This window comes from Spea bombifrons, chromosome 8 (genome assembly GCF_027358695.1).
Source record: "Spea bombifrons isolate aSpeBom1 chromosome 8, aSpeBom1.2.pri, whole genome shotgun sequence".
NCBI lineage: Eukaryota > Metazoa > Chordata > Amphibia > Anura > Pelobatidae > Spea > Spea bombifrons.
The window spans coordinates 20,407,273-20,426,966 of NC_071094.1; the positions used below are offsets into that span (position 1 = coordinate 20,407,273).

General features: G+C 43.3%; 1 protein-coding gene and 1 long non-coding RNA gene across 2 annotated transcripts in view; one reads left to right on the forward strand and one right to left on the reverse strand.

The window, feature by feature from the left end:
• The window catches only part of FRMPD3 (FERM and PDZ domain containing 3), a 212,831-nt gene extending 198,890 nt beyond the window's left edge, over window positions 1-13,941 (reverse strand). The window contains 2 exon segments of the mRNA XM_053473702.1: window positions 3,974-4,076; window positions 13,803-13,941. Coding sequence (XP_053329677.1) covers window positions 3,974-4,076; window positions 13,803-13,941 — 242 coding nt within the window.
• Window positions 1-19,694, forward strand: part of LOC128503581 (uncharacterized) — a 232,220-nt gene that overhangs the window by 34,863 nt on the left and 177,663 nt on the right. The gene's annotated exons all lie outside the window — the stretch shown is intronic.

A 19,694-nucleotide genomic window follows, 5' to 3' on the forward strand; every position in this document is an offset into this window, starting at 1 on the left:
TGGAGAAACTTTCTTTCAGAAATGACCACCAAATGCTTCAATACGAAAAAGTATGGGCTCCTTGGCTTGTTATGCGTGACGCCGCGTTTTGGGAGGGCGATTAGTCCCGGGTGTTGGCGAGCCGCGCCTACGTGCTATTGTGGTTTCTTATCAGTTTTTTTTTTTTGTTTTTTTTTATGTTATTGTTTTCTCCTGCCTATGGCTGTGGTTCCCATGATGTCCTGTTCCCCCCAGGAGGGTCTGCTTATGTCATGTTCTTTATTTTGGTTTTTTCCCCTTTTTTTTTAATTTATTTCTTTAATTGGGACTTTGTTGAACCTGGCCAATTCAATTTACCCCATCAAATATTTTTTTTTTTTTTTTTATTTTTTTTTTTAAACAGACACCTCCGGGGCATATAACATGCCGGTTTTTTTAACCCTTTTCATGCGAGAAAATAAAGCGCAAATTTTATTACTGATTTTTGGCCTTTTTTCTTTGTAAACATTTTTTTTGTAAAATGTTACCATTTTTTACATTTTCTTTTTAACTATTGTTATTTTTTTAAAGATATATATATAGGGCTGCAACAACTAATCGATAAAATCGATAATAATCGATAATGAAAATCGTTGACAATGAATTTCATTATCGATTAGTTGAATCGATTTTTATCGATTATAAAATGAGGATTTTTTCAGAGCAAACGCTCTGAAAATACCCCTCATTATATAATCCGTTTAGTCTGACTCACAGCAGCAGCTCCTACTTACCAGTCCCTCCCTGTAATCACTGTGACAGCTGGCCCCGCCCCTTCCTTCTCCCAGAAGGCCAGAACCACATGGCTGTGACACTCATCTAACTAAGTATAAAATTAATATTTGGGCTGCTGAAAGTTAGGGGAGGTGGGGGTTAATTTAGGGGCAGTTATGGTTAATGGGGTGTTTAGGGTTAATTTAGGGGCAGTTATGGTTAATGGGGTGTTTAGGGGCAGCTATGGTTAATGGGGTGTTTAGCAGTGGCGGAACTACCGGGGTCGCAGGGGTCGCAACTGCGACCGGGCCCTGGAGTTCTGCCAGTCAGGGGGGCCCAAGGGGTGCCGAGCGGTTGCTGAAAACGACCGCTCGGCAACTCTTGGGCCCCCCTGACTGACAGAAATCCAGGATGCCTCTGCTCCCCGCTGCTGCCGCCGCCGCCTGCCTCAGCGCTGCCCAGAGTACAGTGTTGGGAGCGTGAGGCGTTTGTCTCGGGTGCCAGCGCTTCACACTGAGCGCCGGCATATGACATCATATGCCGGCACTCAGCAGTGAAGCGCCGGCACCCGAGACAAATGCCTCACGCTCCCAACACAAGAGTTAACGGTAAGTGACCTACAAAGGGGGGGTAGATCGTGAGAAGGGGGGGTAGATTGTGAGAAGGGGGGATAGGGAGGGAGAGGGTAGATTGTGAGAAGGGGGAGTAAGGAGGGAGAGGGGAGACTGTGAGAAGGGGGTAGGGAGGGAGAGGGGAGATCGTGAGAAAGGGATAGATGGGTGGGGGGGCCCTCAACAGATTCTCGCACCGGGGGCCTGAGGTTTCTAGTTACGCCCCTGTTGTTTAGGGTTAATTTAGGGGCAGCTATGGTTAATGGGGTGTTTAGGGTTAATATAGGAGCAGCTGTTAATGGGGTGTTTGGGGTTAATTTGAGGCAGTTGTGGTTAATGGTGTGTTTAGGGTTAATTTAGGGTAGTTGTGTTTGATGGGGTATTTAGAGTTAATTTATGGGTAGTTATGGTTAATGGGGTGTTTAGGGTTAATTTAATGATGAGGACTGAGGGTTAATTTAATTAATTTAATAAAGTTAACTTAAGGCGCAGTTAGTGGTAAAGGGGGACAGACTAAAGGGAATCTAAATCCTGGGGGCAGTGAAGATTAACCCAGTACTTATAAAAGTATGGTGTCGGTGTGCTGTGAACAGGTCTGTGACTCTATGAGGGGACTATGAGATATCTGGGGGGGGGTAAAAGGCATATCTGGGCAGGATGGAGTGACATATCTGGGGGTATAAGGCATATACGGTATATAAGGCATATGTGGGGAGGGCAGCGTGGCATGTCTGGGGAGGATGGAGTGGTGTATCAGGGGGTATAAGGCATATCAGGCACAGTGGCATATGTGGGAGGCAGCGTGGAGTGGAATATGTGGGAGGCAGCGTGGCATATGTGGGAGGCAGCGTGGCATATGTGGGAGGCAGCGTGGAGTGGTATATGTGGGAGGCAGCGTGGCGTGTCTGGGAGGCAGCGTGGCGTGTCTGGGAGGCAGCGTGGCAAGCCTGGGCTCAAAAGTGCAGAAATTGGGGGGGCTGGCTGGGAAATAAAGACAAGAAATGCATTTTATCAAAGTATTTTTTTATTCTGCTGTTTGTATTTAACATCATTTGTTTATTAAATTATTTTAAATAAATGAAAAATGTACATTCTTTTTTTTTATCCGATTAATCGAAAAAATTATCGGCCAACTAATCGATTATGAAAATAATCGTTAGTTGCAGCCCTATATTTGTTTACATTTATTTTACTAATCACATTGTGATTAGAAAGCTGGGCTCCATTGACTTGCATGGTTTCAAGTGGAGCCAGAGTTCTCTCCAGTGGAGCCAGAGGAGGGTCTATTTTTTTTAAAGGACGCGCGCCATCTTGTGAGTGGCAAAATCACTGGCACTGACGGTTTTGACCCCTCTCCTCGCTATCGAGACATTTCAACGACAAGCCATGAGTGTCCTAGCATGTCAATTGTCATTAACTAGCTTATGTATTTGTCCTGTTAACCTGTTGCTGACCTCGACTTGTATACTCTTAAGAACAAGTGATACTATGGAGGTTTTGTTGGCTGGGCTGGTTACAAGAGACATCACTTATCTCCCTGACAAACCTATGGAGTAGTGGAGTTAGTAATTTTTAAAAATATGGGTATTTGATCCAGTAATTACAAAATGTTTGATACTATAAAATTAAAGTGAATGTTATGATAAACCTCAAATATTTCAGGAAATAGAAAAACATAACTTTATTCAATAAAGGCCAGGTTGTCACAAATTAATCCCATTCCTGGTCTTTCTAATGAAAATGCAGGCACATGTATAATAAAAAGCTACTCTGTATTCACTAAGCGCATCTTGGAGAGCATTCTGAGTTGGCTACCTGAAAGCTGGATATTTAAAATAAACAAAACAATAAGAATGTTTTTTTTAGCTCTCAAGTTTAATTCTAGTTTGAATTTGTGCACGTTAAGCAATAGTTTTGCATTTCTCTCAGAGTCCACCCTGTTCTAACCCCTGCCATAATCAGCATGGAATTAGTATCTGCCACCTTCTAGTTCCCCACTCCATTCAAGAGACGGTGGGGGAAGGTTCCATCCAGAAGGAGGAATGCCCAGTACTGCCTGCTGTTCTCCCACCTTGTGCGCAGCAGGGTGGGAAAAGGTATTAACTTGTCAACAGTATGACCTGTTGAGACATTGTCTTACCCCACCTCTAAATATACAAGGTGAGGGGGTGGAGCAAGTTATTTGGGCCCCAGACAAAACAGTGAGGAAAATAAATATCATCCACTACCGTACTTGCATTGTTAGTTGATGTTTTTGCTAAGAAAGAGAACCTGATAGAATTCCAAACTTTCAACATCATCCAACTGAAAAATCATAGCCAGTGAGGTAATCTGGAGGCCATGCATGGGCACAGACATTACCATACTCCAAAGGTTTCAAGTTAACACACTTGGATTTAGCCAACTCAAATTAAGACATTCCCCAAATCAAGTAACAATTCAAATCTTTACTATGTAGAAATACTTTTAAAGCAAAACAATATGCCTAGAATACCATAGTAGCCTTTTAAACATTGCATTTTATTGGTTTAAAAGAACTTAAAATTGCAAAAAGAAAAAACACCCATAAAACGCATAGGTTTTCACATCTGAAATCTGCACAACTCTACAGTCCATTTAAAAATATTTACCTCACCAATTCAATGAATCTCTCTCTTGAAGCCTCACTCACATCTTCTTTGTTAATTGCCAATATCTCATCTCCTGAGACCAGTTTATTCTCCGATGGACCTCCTGCAATGAGGCATTAGGAAAATTTATGCAATGGCAGGAACAAAATACCTTATTTGCTCGATTATAAGACGACCCTGATTAAAAGACGATCCCTCAAAATTTGAATATTAATTTAGGAAGAAAAGAAAAAGCCAGAATACAAGACGACCCTATAGGGAAAAAAAAGTTTTACTAGTAAATATTAAATCACATGTAAACAATTTTTTCATATTTAATAAAAGAAAATGATTGAGAAAAATGTATGTTTTGTTTTTAATTTCCTTTTAATTTGCCAACCTGCCCCCAGTTATGCACATCTGCCCCCCAGAAATGCCTTATACCCCCTCATAAGACACTCTGCTGCCAGATATGCCACTTGACCCCTATTTGCCACTCTGCCCCAGATATGCCTTTTAACCCCCTACATGCCCCTGCCTCCCCGATATTCCTTTTACCCCGCTACATGTCACTCTTCCTCCCCAATATTCCTTTTAACCCCCTACATGCCACTATGACTCTGTGTGTTCCTTTTAACCTCCTATACACCACTCTGCCTCCCTGATATTCCTTTTAACCCCCCATATGCCACTCTGCCTCCTTGATATTCCTTTTAACCCCCCAATTCCCACTCTCACCCTTCCCTGACCAGTGCATCCCTAGACTTTTCCCTGTGCTACAGAATCCTTGGTGTCTAGTGGGGCAGTCTGCGACGTGCGCAGACAACCTCCGCTGCCGCTGCTGCCGGCGCTTCCTCTGTGGCTTCTATGATTGAGCACCGGAAGGTGATGTGATGTCATAGAAGCCCCAGAGGGATCGCACAGACCTCCACCGGCTGCCGGAGAGGAGGATCCAGGTCCCCTGCAGCACTGAGGGGATCTGGATCTTAGTCTTGTAGTCAGACCTCTATTTGAGGTCTGATTAGAAGATGACCTGGAATATAAGACAAAGGAAAAAACCTTGTTTTATAATCGAGCATATTGGGTAATAAAACATGCAGCAGAAAAAAATTAAGTGATTATAAACGGATACATTAGGGTAGTGCTAATCTTGAAACTCTTGGAAATAAAATGTTTCAATGTGCAAAAAGTTTTTATCAGTATCCATTTTGTGTGTGTGCACATTTTCTACACAGTGCAAACACGGCATCAATTCCTACTTTACCAAAGAAAAATTAAACAACGTTATTAAACTATTAAACCAGGGGGCAAGTGTTACCTAAACATGAAAAAGGGGGGAGTTTAATAAACAATTTGGAGAGGCATTGGGCTCACAACCCATCCCCTAAGGAGTTTGATAAATAATTTTCTAAGCTACCGTATATTCCGGCGTATAAGACGACTTTTTAACCCCCAAAAATCTTCTTAAAAGTGGGGGGTCGTCTTATACGCCGGGTACTTACCAAGCCGGAGGTTCCCACGAAGCCACCAATCTCTCTAATCACTACGCGCCGGCTATTGATGCCGAGCGCAGGGATGCCGTCATGTCCCGGCGCCCGGCATCAATTGCCGGCGCGTAGTGATGAGGGAGCAGGGAAGCCCGAGGTCTGGCACTTGAGACCTCGGCTTCCCTGCTCTCTAATCACTACGCGCCGGCTATTGATCCCGAGCGCAGGGATGCCGTCATGTCCCGGCGCCCGGCATCAATTGCCGGCGCGTAGTGATGAGGGAGCAGGGAAGCCCGAGGTCTGGCACTTGAGACCTCGGCTTCCCTGCTCTCTAATCACTAGGCGCCAGCTATTGATGTCGAGCGCAGGGATGACGTCATGTCCCGGCGCCCGGCATCAATAGCCGGCGCGTAGTGATTAGAGAGCAGGGAAGCCGAGGTCTGAAGTGCCAGACATCGGGCTCCCACAACTGGATGGAAGAAGACAGAAGATAAGGTAAGAGATGGGGAGAAAGGGACAAAGGGGGGAGAAATATATATATATATATATATATATATATATATATATATATATATATATATATATATATATATATATATATATATATATATATATACACACACATATACACACACTGGTGTGTAATATATATATATATATATATATACACACACACACACGTGTGTGTGTGTATATATAAATATATACATACGTGTGTGTGTGTGTGTGTATATATATATATATATATATATATATATATATATATATATATACACATATACATGTGTGTGTAAAGGCAGGGGTGTGTGGTGAGGGCAGTGTATAAATGTGTATGTATGGACAGGCATATGTGTAGATATATATATAGATATATATATTATATATATGTGTGTGTGTGTGTAAGGGCAGTGCATGTATGTATATGTCAGCAAATCAACCAGCAAATCACCGGTAAGGTACATTGCTTGCCGTGATTGGCTGGTTGTTGTATGCTGGGTAGAGGGGTAGTCTTATACGGCGAGTATAGTCCAAACTCTATATTTGGACTGTAAAAGTTGGGGGTCGTCTTATACGCCCAGTCGTCTTATACGCCGGAATATACGGTAAATTAGAATGCCCTGATTTCCAACATGCAAAATGCAAAGCCACATATACAAAGAACGAAGGGTATATATTTTTATGAAAGCATTGTTATATTTTTTTATTCTCCTATAACACAAATCCATGTGAAAACTTAAACTCCTTCATGACAATGGCTGATTTTATTTTTTTGTACCCTTCGTGACAATGGCTTTTTAACATTCGTGTAGTGCACGTGTTTAGCTGTAATTTTCTTGTTTCCAGTTTAATGAACGCACACACGTTATATATTGGGCTATTTTTTTCGGGATAAGAAGGGCTTTCTTTAGATGTCATTATTTTGATTGTATCATATCATTTACTATAAAAAAAAGTATAAAATATGGTGTGTAATTAAGAAAAAGACTTTTTCTGACTTTTACTTGAAAAATCTTTTATTCATCTATAAACGCTAATGAAAAAACCTGCTAAACAGATTCTACTATTTGTCCTGAGTTTAGAAATGCCCAATGTTTTTATGTATTTTTGCTTTTTTCTGCATGCTATGGGGCAGTAAGTACAAAGAGCATTTCGGTATTTCAAAACCAGTTTTTTCCAAATCTGGTAATTCTTTCCCATGCACTATGGGTATGTTTGAAGCTGGCCAATGCAATTTACCCCATCAAACCATATACCATATTTGCTCGATTATAAGACGAGGTTTTTTTCAGAGCAAACGATCTGAAAAATACCCCTCGTCTTATAATCGGGGTCGGGGGGGTAGGTGTGGCTAGTAGCGGGGGTTGTCTGCGTCGATCGCGCACACTTTCCCCGGCTGTCAGAGATCAGAGTTCCCCGCACCGGTGTGGGGAATTCTCTCTGACAGTCGGGGAAGGTGTGCGCGATGGATGCAGACAACCCCCGCTACTAGCCACACCTCCTTCCGGCTGCAACGTAAATTGTCTACGCGAATCGCGTAGAGCTCTACACGCTGCCCCGGCTACATGACAGGGGAGTCAGAAGCACCGGTAAGTTTGGAGGAGGGTGGGGGAGGGACTGTTAAATGGGGGGCATAAGGCATTTCTGGAGGCAGAGTGTTCTATGAAATGCCTTTTAACCCCCTTAATGCCACTCTGCCTACAGAAATGCCTTTTTAACTATCTATATGCCACTCTGCCTCCTGAAACACCTTAAACCTCCCTATATGCCACTCTGCCCCATAATATGCCTTTTAACCCCCTTAATGCCAGAGTGGCATATAGGGGTATAAGGCATTTCTGGAGGCAGAGTGGCACATAGGGGGTCAAAAGGCATATCATGGGGCACAGTGGCATTTAGAGGGTCAAAAGGCATATCATGGTGCACAGTGGCATTTAGAGGGTTAAAAGGCATATCATGGGGCACAGTGGCATATAGGGGTATAAGGCATTTCTGGGGCAGATGTGCATAACTGGGGGAGCATGTTGGAAAATAGAAGGAAATAAAACCAAAATATTTTTCTCAATCATAGCTTTTATTAAAAAAAAATAGTCTACATGAATTAACATTTACTGGTAAAACTTTTTCCTATAGGGTCATCTTATATTCAGGCTTTTTCTTTTTTTCCTAAATTAATATTCAGATTTGGGGGGTCGTTTTATAATCGAGCAAATACGGTATTTCTCAAGACTAGACACCCCAAGGTATTTCAAATGCTAGTATTTTAACTATTTCCATGCACTAATTATATCTCCAGTCTTTGTCAAACTTTGAGGTAGTCATATTTTTGTGTTTTGAATTCAGGATTGAATTAACAGGTCCTGGTATACGTCACTGTAACACAACACCCCAATATGTGTTCAGTAGTAACACAGTGCAGTGATACCACCCATGCATGGGTTTGCCTGGCTGTCTGGGAGCAAATGGGCCACATTTGGGGTACGTGCATTTTCAATTGTGATCCGCTGCCAATTCTTGGCCAATTCAATGAGCCCAAAAAAACATAGTTTTGAAAACTAGACACAACAGGGCATTTCAAATGCTGGTATTTTAACTCTTTGCATGCACACATTTTACTACCAGCCTTTGTCAAAGTTTGCAGTTGTATTTTATGTGTGTATTTTTCCATACATGTACTTTAGGTATGAATTTACAGCTCCTAGTATATGTCACTGTCATATCTGGTTGTTTGGGGTTGTTTGTCCTTTTGTTTGGGGTCTAAAAGGCCACATTTGGGATGTGTGCATTTTTCAAATTGGAAATTAGACATGTGGTTATCCTTCCCCCGTGTGTTAATTGGGACATTGATGAACCCAGCCAATTCAATTTACCCCATCAAATCATACATTTTTTACTCTTTCCATGCAAGAATTGTATGAATTGTAAAGATAAAGCGCTAATTTTAAGACTTGCTCATAAAACATATTTTCATATATATATGATTATATATTATACCGTATTGGCTCGGATATAGGCCGCCCCCGTATATAGGCCGCACCCTAAAAGTTTGGTGCTTTTTTAAAGAAAAAGTTTTTTTTCTTTAAAAAAGCACCAAAAAAAACATGCTGCCACTGTCCTCCCTCCCCGAGATATGCTACCACTGTCCTCCCCCCCGAGATACGCTGCCGCTGTCCTCCCTCCCCGAGATACGCTGCCGCTGTCCTCCCTCCCCGCGATACGCTGCCGCTGTCCTCCCTCCCCGCGATACGCTGCCGCTGTCCTCCCTCCCCGCGATACGCTGCCGCTGTCCTCCCTCCCCGCGATCCGCTGCGCTCCCTCCCCGCGATCCGCTGCCCTCCCTCCCCGCGATCCGCTGCCCTCCCTCCCCGAGATCCGCTGCCCTCCCTCCCCGAGATCCGCTGCCCTCCCTCCCCGAGATCCGCTGCCCTCCCTCCCCGAGATCCGCTGCCGCTGTCCTCCTCTGCCCCCCCTCCTCGACTTACCGGAGCAGACTCCCGGGTGTCTTCAGGGCCGGCGAGGGACATCTACGCAATACGCGTATGCAACTTCCGGTACCGTTACCGGAAGTTGCATTTGCGTATTGCGTAAATGTCTCCCGCCGGCCCCGCAAGACACCCGGGAGTCTGCTCCGGTAAGTCGGGGGTGGGCAGAGGTAAAACGCTTAGATAACCTCCCGTGCCGGCACCCCCCCCCGTGGGAAGTGCTGGCAGGGGAGGCTGTCTGAGCGTATCGGGGAGAAGGATGCAGGTCCCCTGCACCGCTGCGGGGGATCTGTATCTTAACCCCGCTGCCTGCCCGGCGCCCGGGACTGCATGTCCCGGGCGTCGGGCGCTAGACCCCGAATATAGGCCGCACCCCCACTTTAAAAACTTAAAGTGGGGGAAAAAAGTGCGGCCTATATTCGAGCCAATACGGTATTATCGATTATAAGACGACCCCCCCAAATCTGAATATTAATTTAGGAAAAAAAGAAAAAGCCTGAATATAAGACGACCCTATAGGAAAAAAGTTTTACCAGTAAATGTTAATTCATCTAAACTATTTTTTTTAATAAAAGCTATGATTGAGAAAAATATTTTGGTTTTATTTCCTTCTATTTTCCAACCTGCCCCCCAGTTATGCACATCTGCCCCAGAAATGCCTTTTAACCCTCTAAATGCCACTGTGCCCCATGATATGCCTTTTAACCCTATATACCACTGTGCCCCATGATATGCCTTTTAACCCTATATGCCACTGTGCCCCATGATATGCCTTTTGACCCCCTATGTGCCACTCTGCCTCCAGAAATGCCTTATACCCCTATATGCCACTCTGGCATTTAGAGGGTTAAAAGGCATATTATGGGGAAGAGTGGCATATAGGGAGGTTTAAGGCATTCAGGAGGCAGAGTGGCGTATAGAGGGTTAAAAAGGCATTTCTGTAGGCAGAGTGGCATTAAAGGGGTTAAAAGGCATTTCACAGAGCACTCTACCTCCATTTAACACTCCCTCCCCCCCAAACGTACCGGCGCTTCTGACTTCCCTGTCATGTAGCCGGGGCAGCGTGTAGATCCCACGCACTTATGCTGCAGCCGGAAGGAGGCATGGCTAGCAGCGGGGGTTGTCTGCGTCCATCAGGCAGACCTTATGCTGTACCTGAATTCAACTTGCAAGTGAAGCCACAGATCTCAGTAGGGTCTGGAGAAACCCTCTCGGAAACTTTTCATCTTATTTTTTGTGAAGGACATGCTGCCATTTTGCAAGTGGCAACATCTCGTAGTGGCGGTTGTGACTGCTCTCCGGAGCGGTCGCAGCGCACCATGGGGTGGGTTTTCGGGGTCAGTGAATGCCTCACTATTGAGGCATTTCAGCTACGCTTTTAAAAACGGGCGTCCGCCGCCAGTGTATGGCAGATGTTGATGCCCTAGAGAGGGGCCAGGCATTACTGAAACACCGTTTGGGTGCAGAAAGCGAAAAGATCTCTTTCTGCACCCGTTTAAAGCCATGACGGTCCTGGCACATCAATTCTCACTAACCGGATGTTAGTGCATGACGTGCTCGGACCATCAATTGTCATCAAGGGGTTAAGCTATTGTATGAATAAATGCCTACAGGGCAGTGTTAAATATTAATGGGGTTTACAAGAAGAAAAACACCTTCAATTTGGAAGATGTCTTGGTATGCTGAAGTGGTCATACCAACCTTTTTGGGGCAATGCTATGCTTCCAACCTTATGAAAACAGTTTGAGGAAGGCCCTTTTCTATTTCTATCACTGTGCCCCAGTGCACAAGGCAAGGCATGGTTGGATTAGTTTGGTATGTTAGAACTTGACTGGCCCACACAGAGCCCTGACCTCAAACCTATCCAACAACTTTAGGATGAACTGGAACAGAGATTGCGAGCCAGGCCTTCTTATCCAACATCAGTGGGTGACCTCACAAATGCTCTACTTGATGAATGGCCACAAATTCCCACAGAAACAATCCAAAAACTAGGGGAAGGCCTTGAGATTTGAAGCTGTTATTGCTGCAAAGGGGGGGGGACCAACTTCATATTAATGTCTAAGTATTTAGAAGGCAAGGTCATAAAAATCCCTGTTGGTGTAATGCTTAGGTGTCCCAATACTTTTGTCCATATAGTGCATCCCTAAAATAGTTACATTAAAACACTAGTTATAGGTAGTTTCAATCAATCCACTTATACTAAAAATTGTAAAGATGGTTTTATTCCCTCTTTTTGGACAAAAAATGATGTTAGTGATGATTTAGTGTGTTACTAAAAATAAAGTACATATACTTTTACATGGAATTTCCCTAATGTAACTGCACTGCTCTTCATCTCTACAATTGGCCTAGACTTAAGATGCAAAGTTTGGGGAGATACTCCACTTAAAATTAGGTCTGTAAATATTTGGACAGTAACAAAATGTTCAGAATTTTGGTTCTGTACATCACCACAATGTATTTGAAATAAGCAATTAATAAGTGATTAAACTGTAGACTGTCAGTTTTCATTTGAGGGTGTTTACATCCAAATTGTGCGAATGGTTTATGAGTTAGAGCAATTTTCATATACTCCACATTTTTAGGAGCGCAAAAGTAAAATGAATAAACCAACATAATCATCAAACAAGATGATCAATCTTAACACTTGGTAAAATCTTTTGCAGTTATGGATGCCTGAAGTCTGGAACACGGACATCACAAAACTCAGTTTCCTCCCTAGTGATGCTTTGCCAGGCCTTTAATGCAAAAGTCTTCTTTGCCTTGAAAAGCTCTTTGGTTGCTTTTGCCATACATTTTGTGTCATTGTCTATACTGTCAAGCACCATCCTATGGGTTTTGCAGCATTTGGCCGATTCGGAGAATTCATTCTGGTGCTTCTGTCAGCAGCCATATTATCAATAAACCGGAGTGGCCTAATTCCAATGGAATGACTGCCACACATTCTAATCCTTTTACAGTATCTTTACGATGTTTTACAACTGATGTTGTAGGGTTCAGAAGATGATCTGTTCCTTCCCTTTTCTATACTCTCTTCCTCCCTTCATTCTGTTATAAGTTGATCCCAGTTTCATCTTTCTCGGCAGGCATTTTTATGTTATCTGGCAAAGTCTTATTGTCAGGCAAGCAGGTTGAGTAGGAGCCCAGTTGCAGGGGATACCGGGGGCTCTGACTGTATCCCACAATGCATCATGACTGGTAGGTAGTAACAGGCAATTAGTACAATTAAAAAGCAAATAAAAAAATAAATAAATAAAAAGACGAGGCTATATATACGAGGATGTATATATGAAACAGTCTATATTAAAGTCTGCTGGTAGAACAGGTGAAACAGGACTGGGGCACAAAGACAGATGCACCACGGCAGTATACGGACTTCAGATAACGGACTGTGGAACAGACAGGACACAAGGCTGAAACTCCCCTGACAGGGCACAGTTGGAAGATGGCTGGAACCTCTAGGCAGGGCACACGGCAGGGAGCCCTCAGGCAGGGCACACATAGTCAGGCAAGCCAGGTCAACACCAGAAGATCACAGGAACAAGAGCCAAATTGGAAGCCGAGAGCAGGGCAAGTCAGGTCAAAACAGATAAAATTTGACAGAACAGCACAGGGCCAGGAAGCAGAGAAACAGCAGAGCTGTATACATCAAAATGAAACGGCACAAGCTAGAGCAATCCAGACAACATGCCTCGGCTGCCCCGAATAATAAGTAATGGGGGTGTTCCTGAAAGGGAAGGGCAGCCAATAGTGGCTGCAATAGCAATGGCAGTAGGCATGCAATAGACACTGTACAGGCAGGCAGTGGAAACCTTGATACTTGGCGTTCTTATTCTCAAGGCTTAATAGTGGTTTGCACCTTGTGGTAAACCCTCTGTATTTACGTATTCTCTTGATTGTAGACAATGACACTCCTACCTTCTGTTTGTCCACATATTGGTGTGAATGAGCTCATCAGTGTTTTTCTTCTTTTCAGAATGTACCAAATTGTTGATTTAGCCTCTCCTACTTGTATCAGTTAGATCTCTGTTTTGTTGTTTAGCCTAATGATGGTCTGCTTTACTTCCATTGACACCTTCTTGGACAATATATTTAGAGTTCACAGAAACATCTTCCAAATGCAAATTCTAGATGCAGAATTAGCTCCAGAGCCTTTTCACTTCATTGCCAATGAAACAGCCCACACCTGGGAATGAAACAGCTTACCCTCAAGTATAAGCTAAAAGCCTGCAGTTCATTCACATCTTGATTGCTTTATTTCAAATCCATTATGGTGGCATACAAAGTAAAAATCATAAAAACTGTGTCACTGTAATGTATACATTCATTATGTTCTAGTAATTTTAAGTTCAGCAAAGTATAGGTGTTTCCAGTTGTCACCTGAAATAACAGATCGCACCACAACTGGTTGTCCACTGCCTGCTATGAATCCAAAGCCAGCCCTTGGATGCCGCTGAAGGATGACTTGACGTACAGATTGAGGGGTCAGTTGACCACATTCCATAGCACCCGTTCACATCACATGACTGTGTAGAAAGAAAATACATGAATGGCATCATTTAGGGTAATGGCTAAAAAGAACCTAAATCTATTAAGTTCAAACATACCCCTAACTGCATTGGCCTAAGCGAAAACATACAAACGAAATCCCTGCATCAACCACTATTTATATTAAAATACAAAGTAATAAATGCCCGTACATGCCAGGTGAGAATCTAGTTCATTCAAAAAGCTACTTTACCTCCAAATATAAAGCAGCTGAGAACTTTACCATCCTTACTGTAAAAATGTTCTTCTCTGTTTAATGCATCATACCTTATCATGATATGTCGTCTGATATGTCTAGTAGAGATGTCCCCTGAGATGTATATATGAAAATATATTATCTATTACTACTAAACTACTACATTTGGAGGACAAAATATAGTATTTAGTATGTAGTATAGAATCCTGAGCCAGAGGACAGTGTCCCTGAATATAAACCATACAAATCAATACAATAGCTTTGTCAAGCTCTTGAAGAACCCTTTGACGAATGTCTCAGTAAATTCAGTTAATTAGCTGTTCACCTGCAGAACGCCTTCTCAGAATTACAGCTTTTTTCTGTAACATAAGTCTCATTTTAAACCAGACCAAAATCCTTAAGGAATGCCCGTATATAATATGCTGTATAAGTCAGTCCCCCCCCACACAGTTACACCACTACAGACATTTACCAATAACCCTTTACTGACTCTATTGTCTCTGGGAGGCAGAATAAAGGGGGCGGTTGTATACCTATTGTGTCCCAATATCTTGATTTATTTTAATGTGTGTGTGAAAAATAAAGTAGTCTTCATTTTGTTTATACCTTACACTGAGTCTCGGCTAGTCATTGGGAAACCGGGGAAGAAGCGTGTTGTCCCAGGCTAAGGGAGCACAAGTCAGCGGAGGTAGTCGGTCGGACTATCCAGCTCTGTGACATATATATTTATCGCATCATATAGTGATTAGGGCTGTATTGACCTGCATGACTGGCTGCAGTACCTGTCTGGACAGAACCTCTGGGAACTCTTATTTTGAATGGGCAGCACCATCTTGAGAGAGGCAGCATGCCTCTTTTGGAGTACTATTGGTGAAAGTGCTTAAAAGGAAAAGAAGGTGATACTGCTATAGTACAATACAAAAGAGGCAAGTAGATGAAATAAAAGGGCTATCTAAAACAATAATAAATATACAAGACAGTGTTAAAATATGATGTATAAAAAACAAATACACCAAATGGGTAAAGCCCTATTGTGGCACAGGGGCCCTGACGCGTTTTGCTGTCAGGCTTCCTCAGAGGGTCCCAGCTCGCAGAGTACACTCTACTGTTGGTGTGTGAAGGGTAGTAATGGGGGAGGGAACATATGTTCCAAAAAGAAGAAACTTTTTGCACAATGTATGTGCTGAATTTTGTTAGAATGGGTGGGCTTCCTGTATATGACTGAGTGTGTCAATGCCAAGGCAAATGTGCCAAACTTGGGGAGAGTAGTACAGACAGCTGTAATGATCAGAGCTTCTTCACTAAATTGTATTATAGCAGTATCACCTTCTTTTCCTTTTAAGGGCTTTCACCAATTGCACTCCATTTCTGCATTTCTCCTGAGAGTAGTGGGAACAACTCTGGCGATCATAGCTGCATTTCTCTGTCTTTTTTCTATCTCTAATTTTTTCCATATTGGCGGACATTTATACCGCATCCAGCATGCCTCTTATACATGGCATTTTTAAAGCTCCTATGAGCTTTGGGGCCACTGACTTTTTTTTTTTAATCGAGGCACTTAAACAACACTGGCTAAGTTTTCTGAGACACACTGAAAAACCACCGCAGGACATATTGACTGTTCCAGAGAGCAACCACAAGCACCATAGTAAGAGATGTTGCCTTTCACAAAATAGCAGCGCCCATAAAAAAAAATAAACTTCCCAAGAGTATCTGTCCAGATCCCCCTAAGAACCTTTTTTTTTGAGCAGGTACTGCATGCAACCATGCAAGTCAATAAAGCCCAGCTTACTAATCACAACGCGTAAGAAAAAAAGTTAATGTGGTAACATGTAAAAATAATCAGGGGCAGCGGTGGAACATCCAGGGTCGCACAGGTCGCACAGGTCAGGGGGGGCCCCAAGCGCAGTCGGGTTGCAGCCAAGCAGCTGTCACGGCTAGAGGACCAGCAGTGCAGGAACCTGGTACCATCCACCGGTACAGGAGCAGAGCAGTATACTGGTTGCAACAGGCAAAAGAGTAGTCGCCACACGGAGCCGAGGTCAGGAGTAGACGAGGACAGGATAATCAAAACAAGCAGGGTCAAGCACAAGAGATAGACAGGAACGTCAAAAACAAGCCAAGGTCAAACGCCAAAATCACGAAGTAAGGAATTTAATAAGCACAGCCAACATGCACAAGGGACTGTCACAGGAAATGAGCTAGTGCAACAGCCAGGTTTAACCCCTTGACAATTGACGGTCCGGGCACGTCACCCGAAAATGACCGGTTAACGACAATTGACGTGCCAAGACCGTCATGACTTTAAACGGGTGCAGAAAGTGAACGTAGATCGCTTTCTGCACCCGTTTAAAGTCATGACGGTGTTGCTGTAATGCCTCGACCTCGAGGCATTCAGCAACGCCACGATTGGCACTAGGGGCCATGTCTGGCCCCTCCCCGGGGCGTCAACATCCGCCATACATTGTATGGCAGCGGACGCCCGTTTTGAAAGCGTTTAGGAGGCGATCAACGATCACCTCCTAAACTTAAATGGTGTCGCTGGAATGCCTTGATCAGGAGGCATTCAGTGACACCAAACACTTACCACAGGACGGGCTCCAGACCCTTGCAGGTTGAATACAGGTACTGCATCCAACCATGCAAGTCAATGGAGCCCAGCTTTCTAATCACAGTGTGATTAGTAAAAATAAATAAAAAAAATAAAATGAATAATTAGAAAAAAATAGTTAAAAAAACAGTAAAATGTAAAAATAATTTCCCACGGATGTCACTATCAGGGGAACCTTCAAGTTGGAAAAAAATGTCAAAAAAAAAATGTCAAAAAGGCAAAAAAAATAACATACATATACATATATATATATACACATATACATATATATATTTATATATATACATATACATATATATATATATATATACATATATATACATATATATATATATATATATATATATACATATACATACATATATATATATATACATATATATACATATATATATATATATATATACATATACATACATATATATATATATATATATACATACCGTATCGGCTCGAATATAGGCCGCACTTTTTCCCCCCACTTTAAGTCTTTAAAGTGGGGGTGCGGCCTATATTCGGGGTCTAGCGCCCGACGCCCGGGACATGCAGTCCCGGGCGCCGGGCAGGCAGCGGGGTTAGGATACAGATCCCCCGCAGCGCTGCAGGGGACCTGTATCCTACTCTCCGATACGCTCAGACAGCCTCCCCTGCCACCATTTCCCACGGGGGGGGGGGTGCCGGCACGGGAGGTTGTCTAAGCGCATCGTCCGGATGGTCACCAGCTGCGGCGATGCGGGTAAACAGCCTCCGGGTTGTTTACCCGCATCGCCGCAGCCGGTGACCGTCCGCACGATGCGTTTTACCTCTGCCCCCAAGACTTACCGGAGCAGACTCCCGGGTGTCTTGCGGGGCCGGCGGGGGACATCTACGCGATACGCGTATACAACTTAAAAAAGCACCAAACTTAGGGTGCGGCCTATATACGGGGGTGGCCTATATCCGAGCCAATACGGTATATAAAACATATATTTTTGTGACAAGTCCTAAAATTAGCACATTAGCTTAAATCAATTCTCACATGGAAAGAGTTAAAATACTGGCATATTAAACGCCCATGCGGTGTCTACTTTTAAAAAATGTACGATCTGATGGGGTAAATTGAATTGGCCGGATTCAACAATGTCCCAATTAACACGGGGGGGGGGGGGGTAGGATGGCTACACATCTAATTTCCAATTCGAAAAATGTTGGCCGATTATTTTTTCGATTAATCGATTAATCGGATAAAAAAAATGAATGTACATTTTTCATTTATTTAAAATAATTTAATAAACAAATGATGTTAAATACAAACAGCAGAATAAAAAAAACTTTGATAAAATGCATTTCTTGTCTTTATTTCCCAACCAGCCCCCCCCCCCAATTTATGCACATTTGAGCCCAGGCTTGCCACGCTGCCTCCCAGACATGCCACGGTGCCTTCCAGACATTCCACGCTGCCTCCCACATATGCCACCCTGCCTCCCACATATGCCACTCCACGCTGCCTCCCACATATACCACTCCACGCTGCCTCCCACATATACCACGCTGCCTCCCACATATGCCACTCCACTCTACCCCCACATATGCCACTGTGCCTGATACGCCTTATACCCCCTGATACACCACTCTATCCTCCCCAGACATGCCACACTGCCTCCCAGACATGCCACGCTGCGCTCCCCACATATGCCTTATATACCGTATATGCCTTTTACCCCCAGATATGTCACTCCATCCTCCCCAGATATGCCTTATACCCCCCAGATATCTCATAGTCCCCTCATAGAGTCACAGACCTGTTCACAGCACACTGACACTATACTTTTATAAATAAGTACTGGGTTAATCTTCACTGCCCCCAGGATTTACATTCCCCTTAGTCTGCCCCCCCTTTACCTGCACCTTAAGTTAACTTTATTAAATTAACCCTAAACACCCCATTAACCATAACTACCCGTAAATTAACCCTAAAGACCCCATCAACCACAACAGCCCCTAAATTAACCCTAAACACCCCATTAACCACAACTGCCTCAAATTAACCCCAAACACCCCATTAACCACAGCTCCTCATATATTAAACCTAAACACCACATTAACCATAGCTGCCCCTAAATTAACCCTAAACACCCTATTAACCATAACTGCCCCTAAACACCCCATTAACCATAGCTGCCCCTAAATTAACCCTAAACACCCCATTAACCATAACTACCCCTAAATTAACCCTAAAGACCCCATCAACCACAACAGCCCCTAAATTAACCCTAAACAGAGTGGCATATCTCGGGGGGGGGGGACAGTGGCAGCATATCTCGGGGGGGAGGACAGTGGCAGCATATCTCGGGGGGGGGGCAGTGGCAGCATATCTCGGGGGGGGACAGTGGCAGCATATCTTGGCGGGGAGGACAGCGGCAGCATATCTCGGGGGGGGGGACAGAGTGGCAGAATGTTTTTTTTTTTTTTGGTGCTTTTTTAAAGAAAAAAACTTTTTCTTTAAAAAAGCACCAAACTTTTAGGGTGCGGCCTATATACGGGGGCGGCCTATATCCGAGCCAATACGGTATATATATATATATATATATATATATATATATATATCAAAAATGCTTAAAGTCCTTGCATCCTAAATAGTAAAGTTGTGTAATATACCTAGTGCTCACAGCTGGGACGGACATGGAATAATTGTACACTAGCCACATATTCTATGGTGCCATTACTGTGCACATGGCACATATGTGGGGTCCCAGATCCAATATTTTTTTGGTTCAGAACAGGGACTAAACATGCATTTTAAAGAACACAGTCATAAACAAGACACAAATAAAAACATATAGTAGTTAATATTATGGTGGCCCATATAAAGGGTTGAGCCAACTGTAAAAGCACCAGAATAGTGTGAATAATGGGGAAATTGACAATTTTCTAGTTT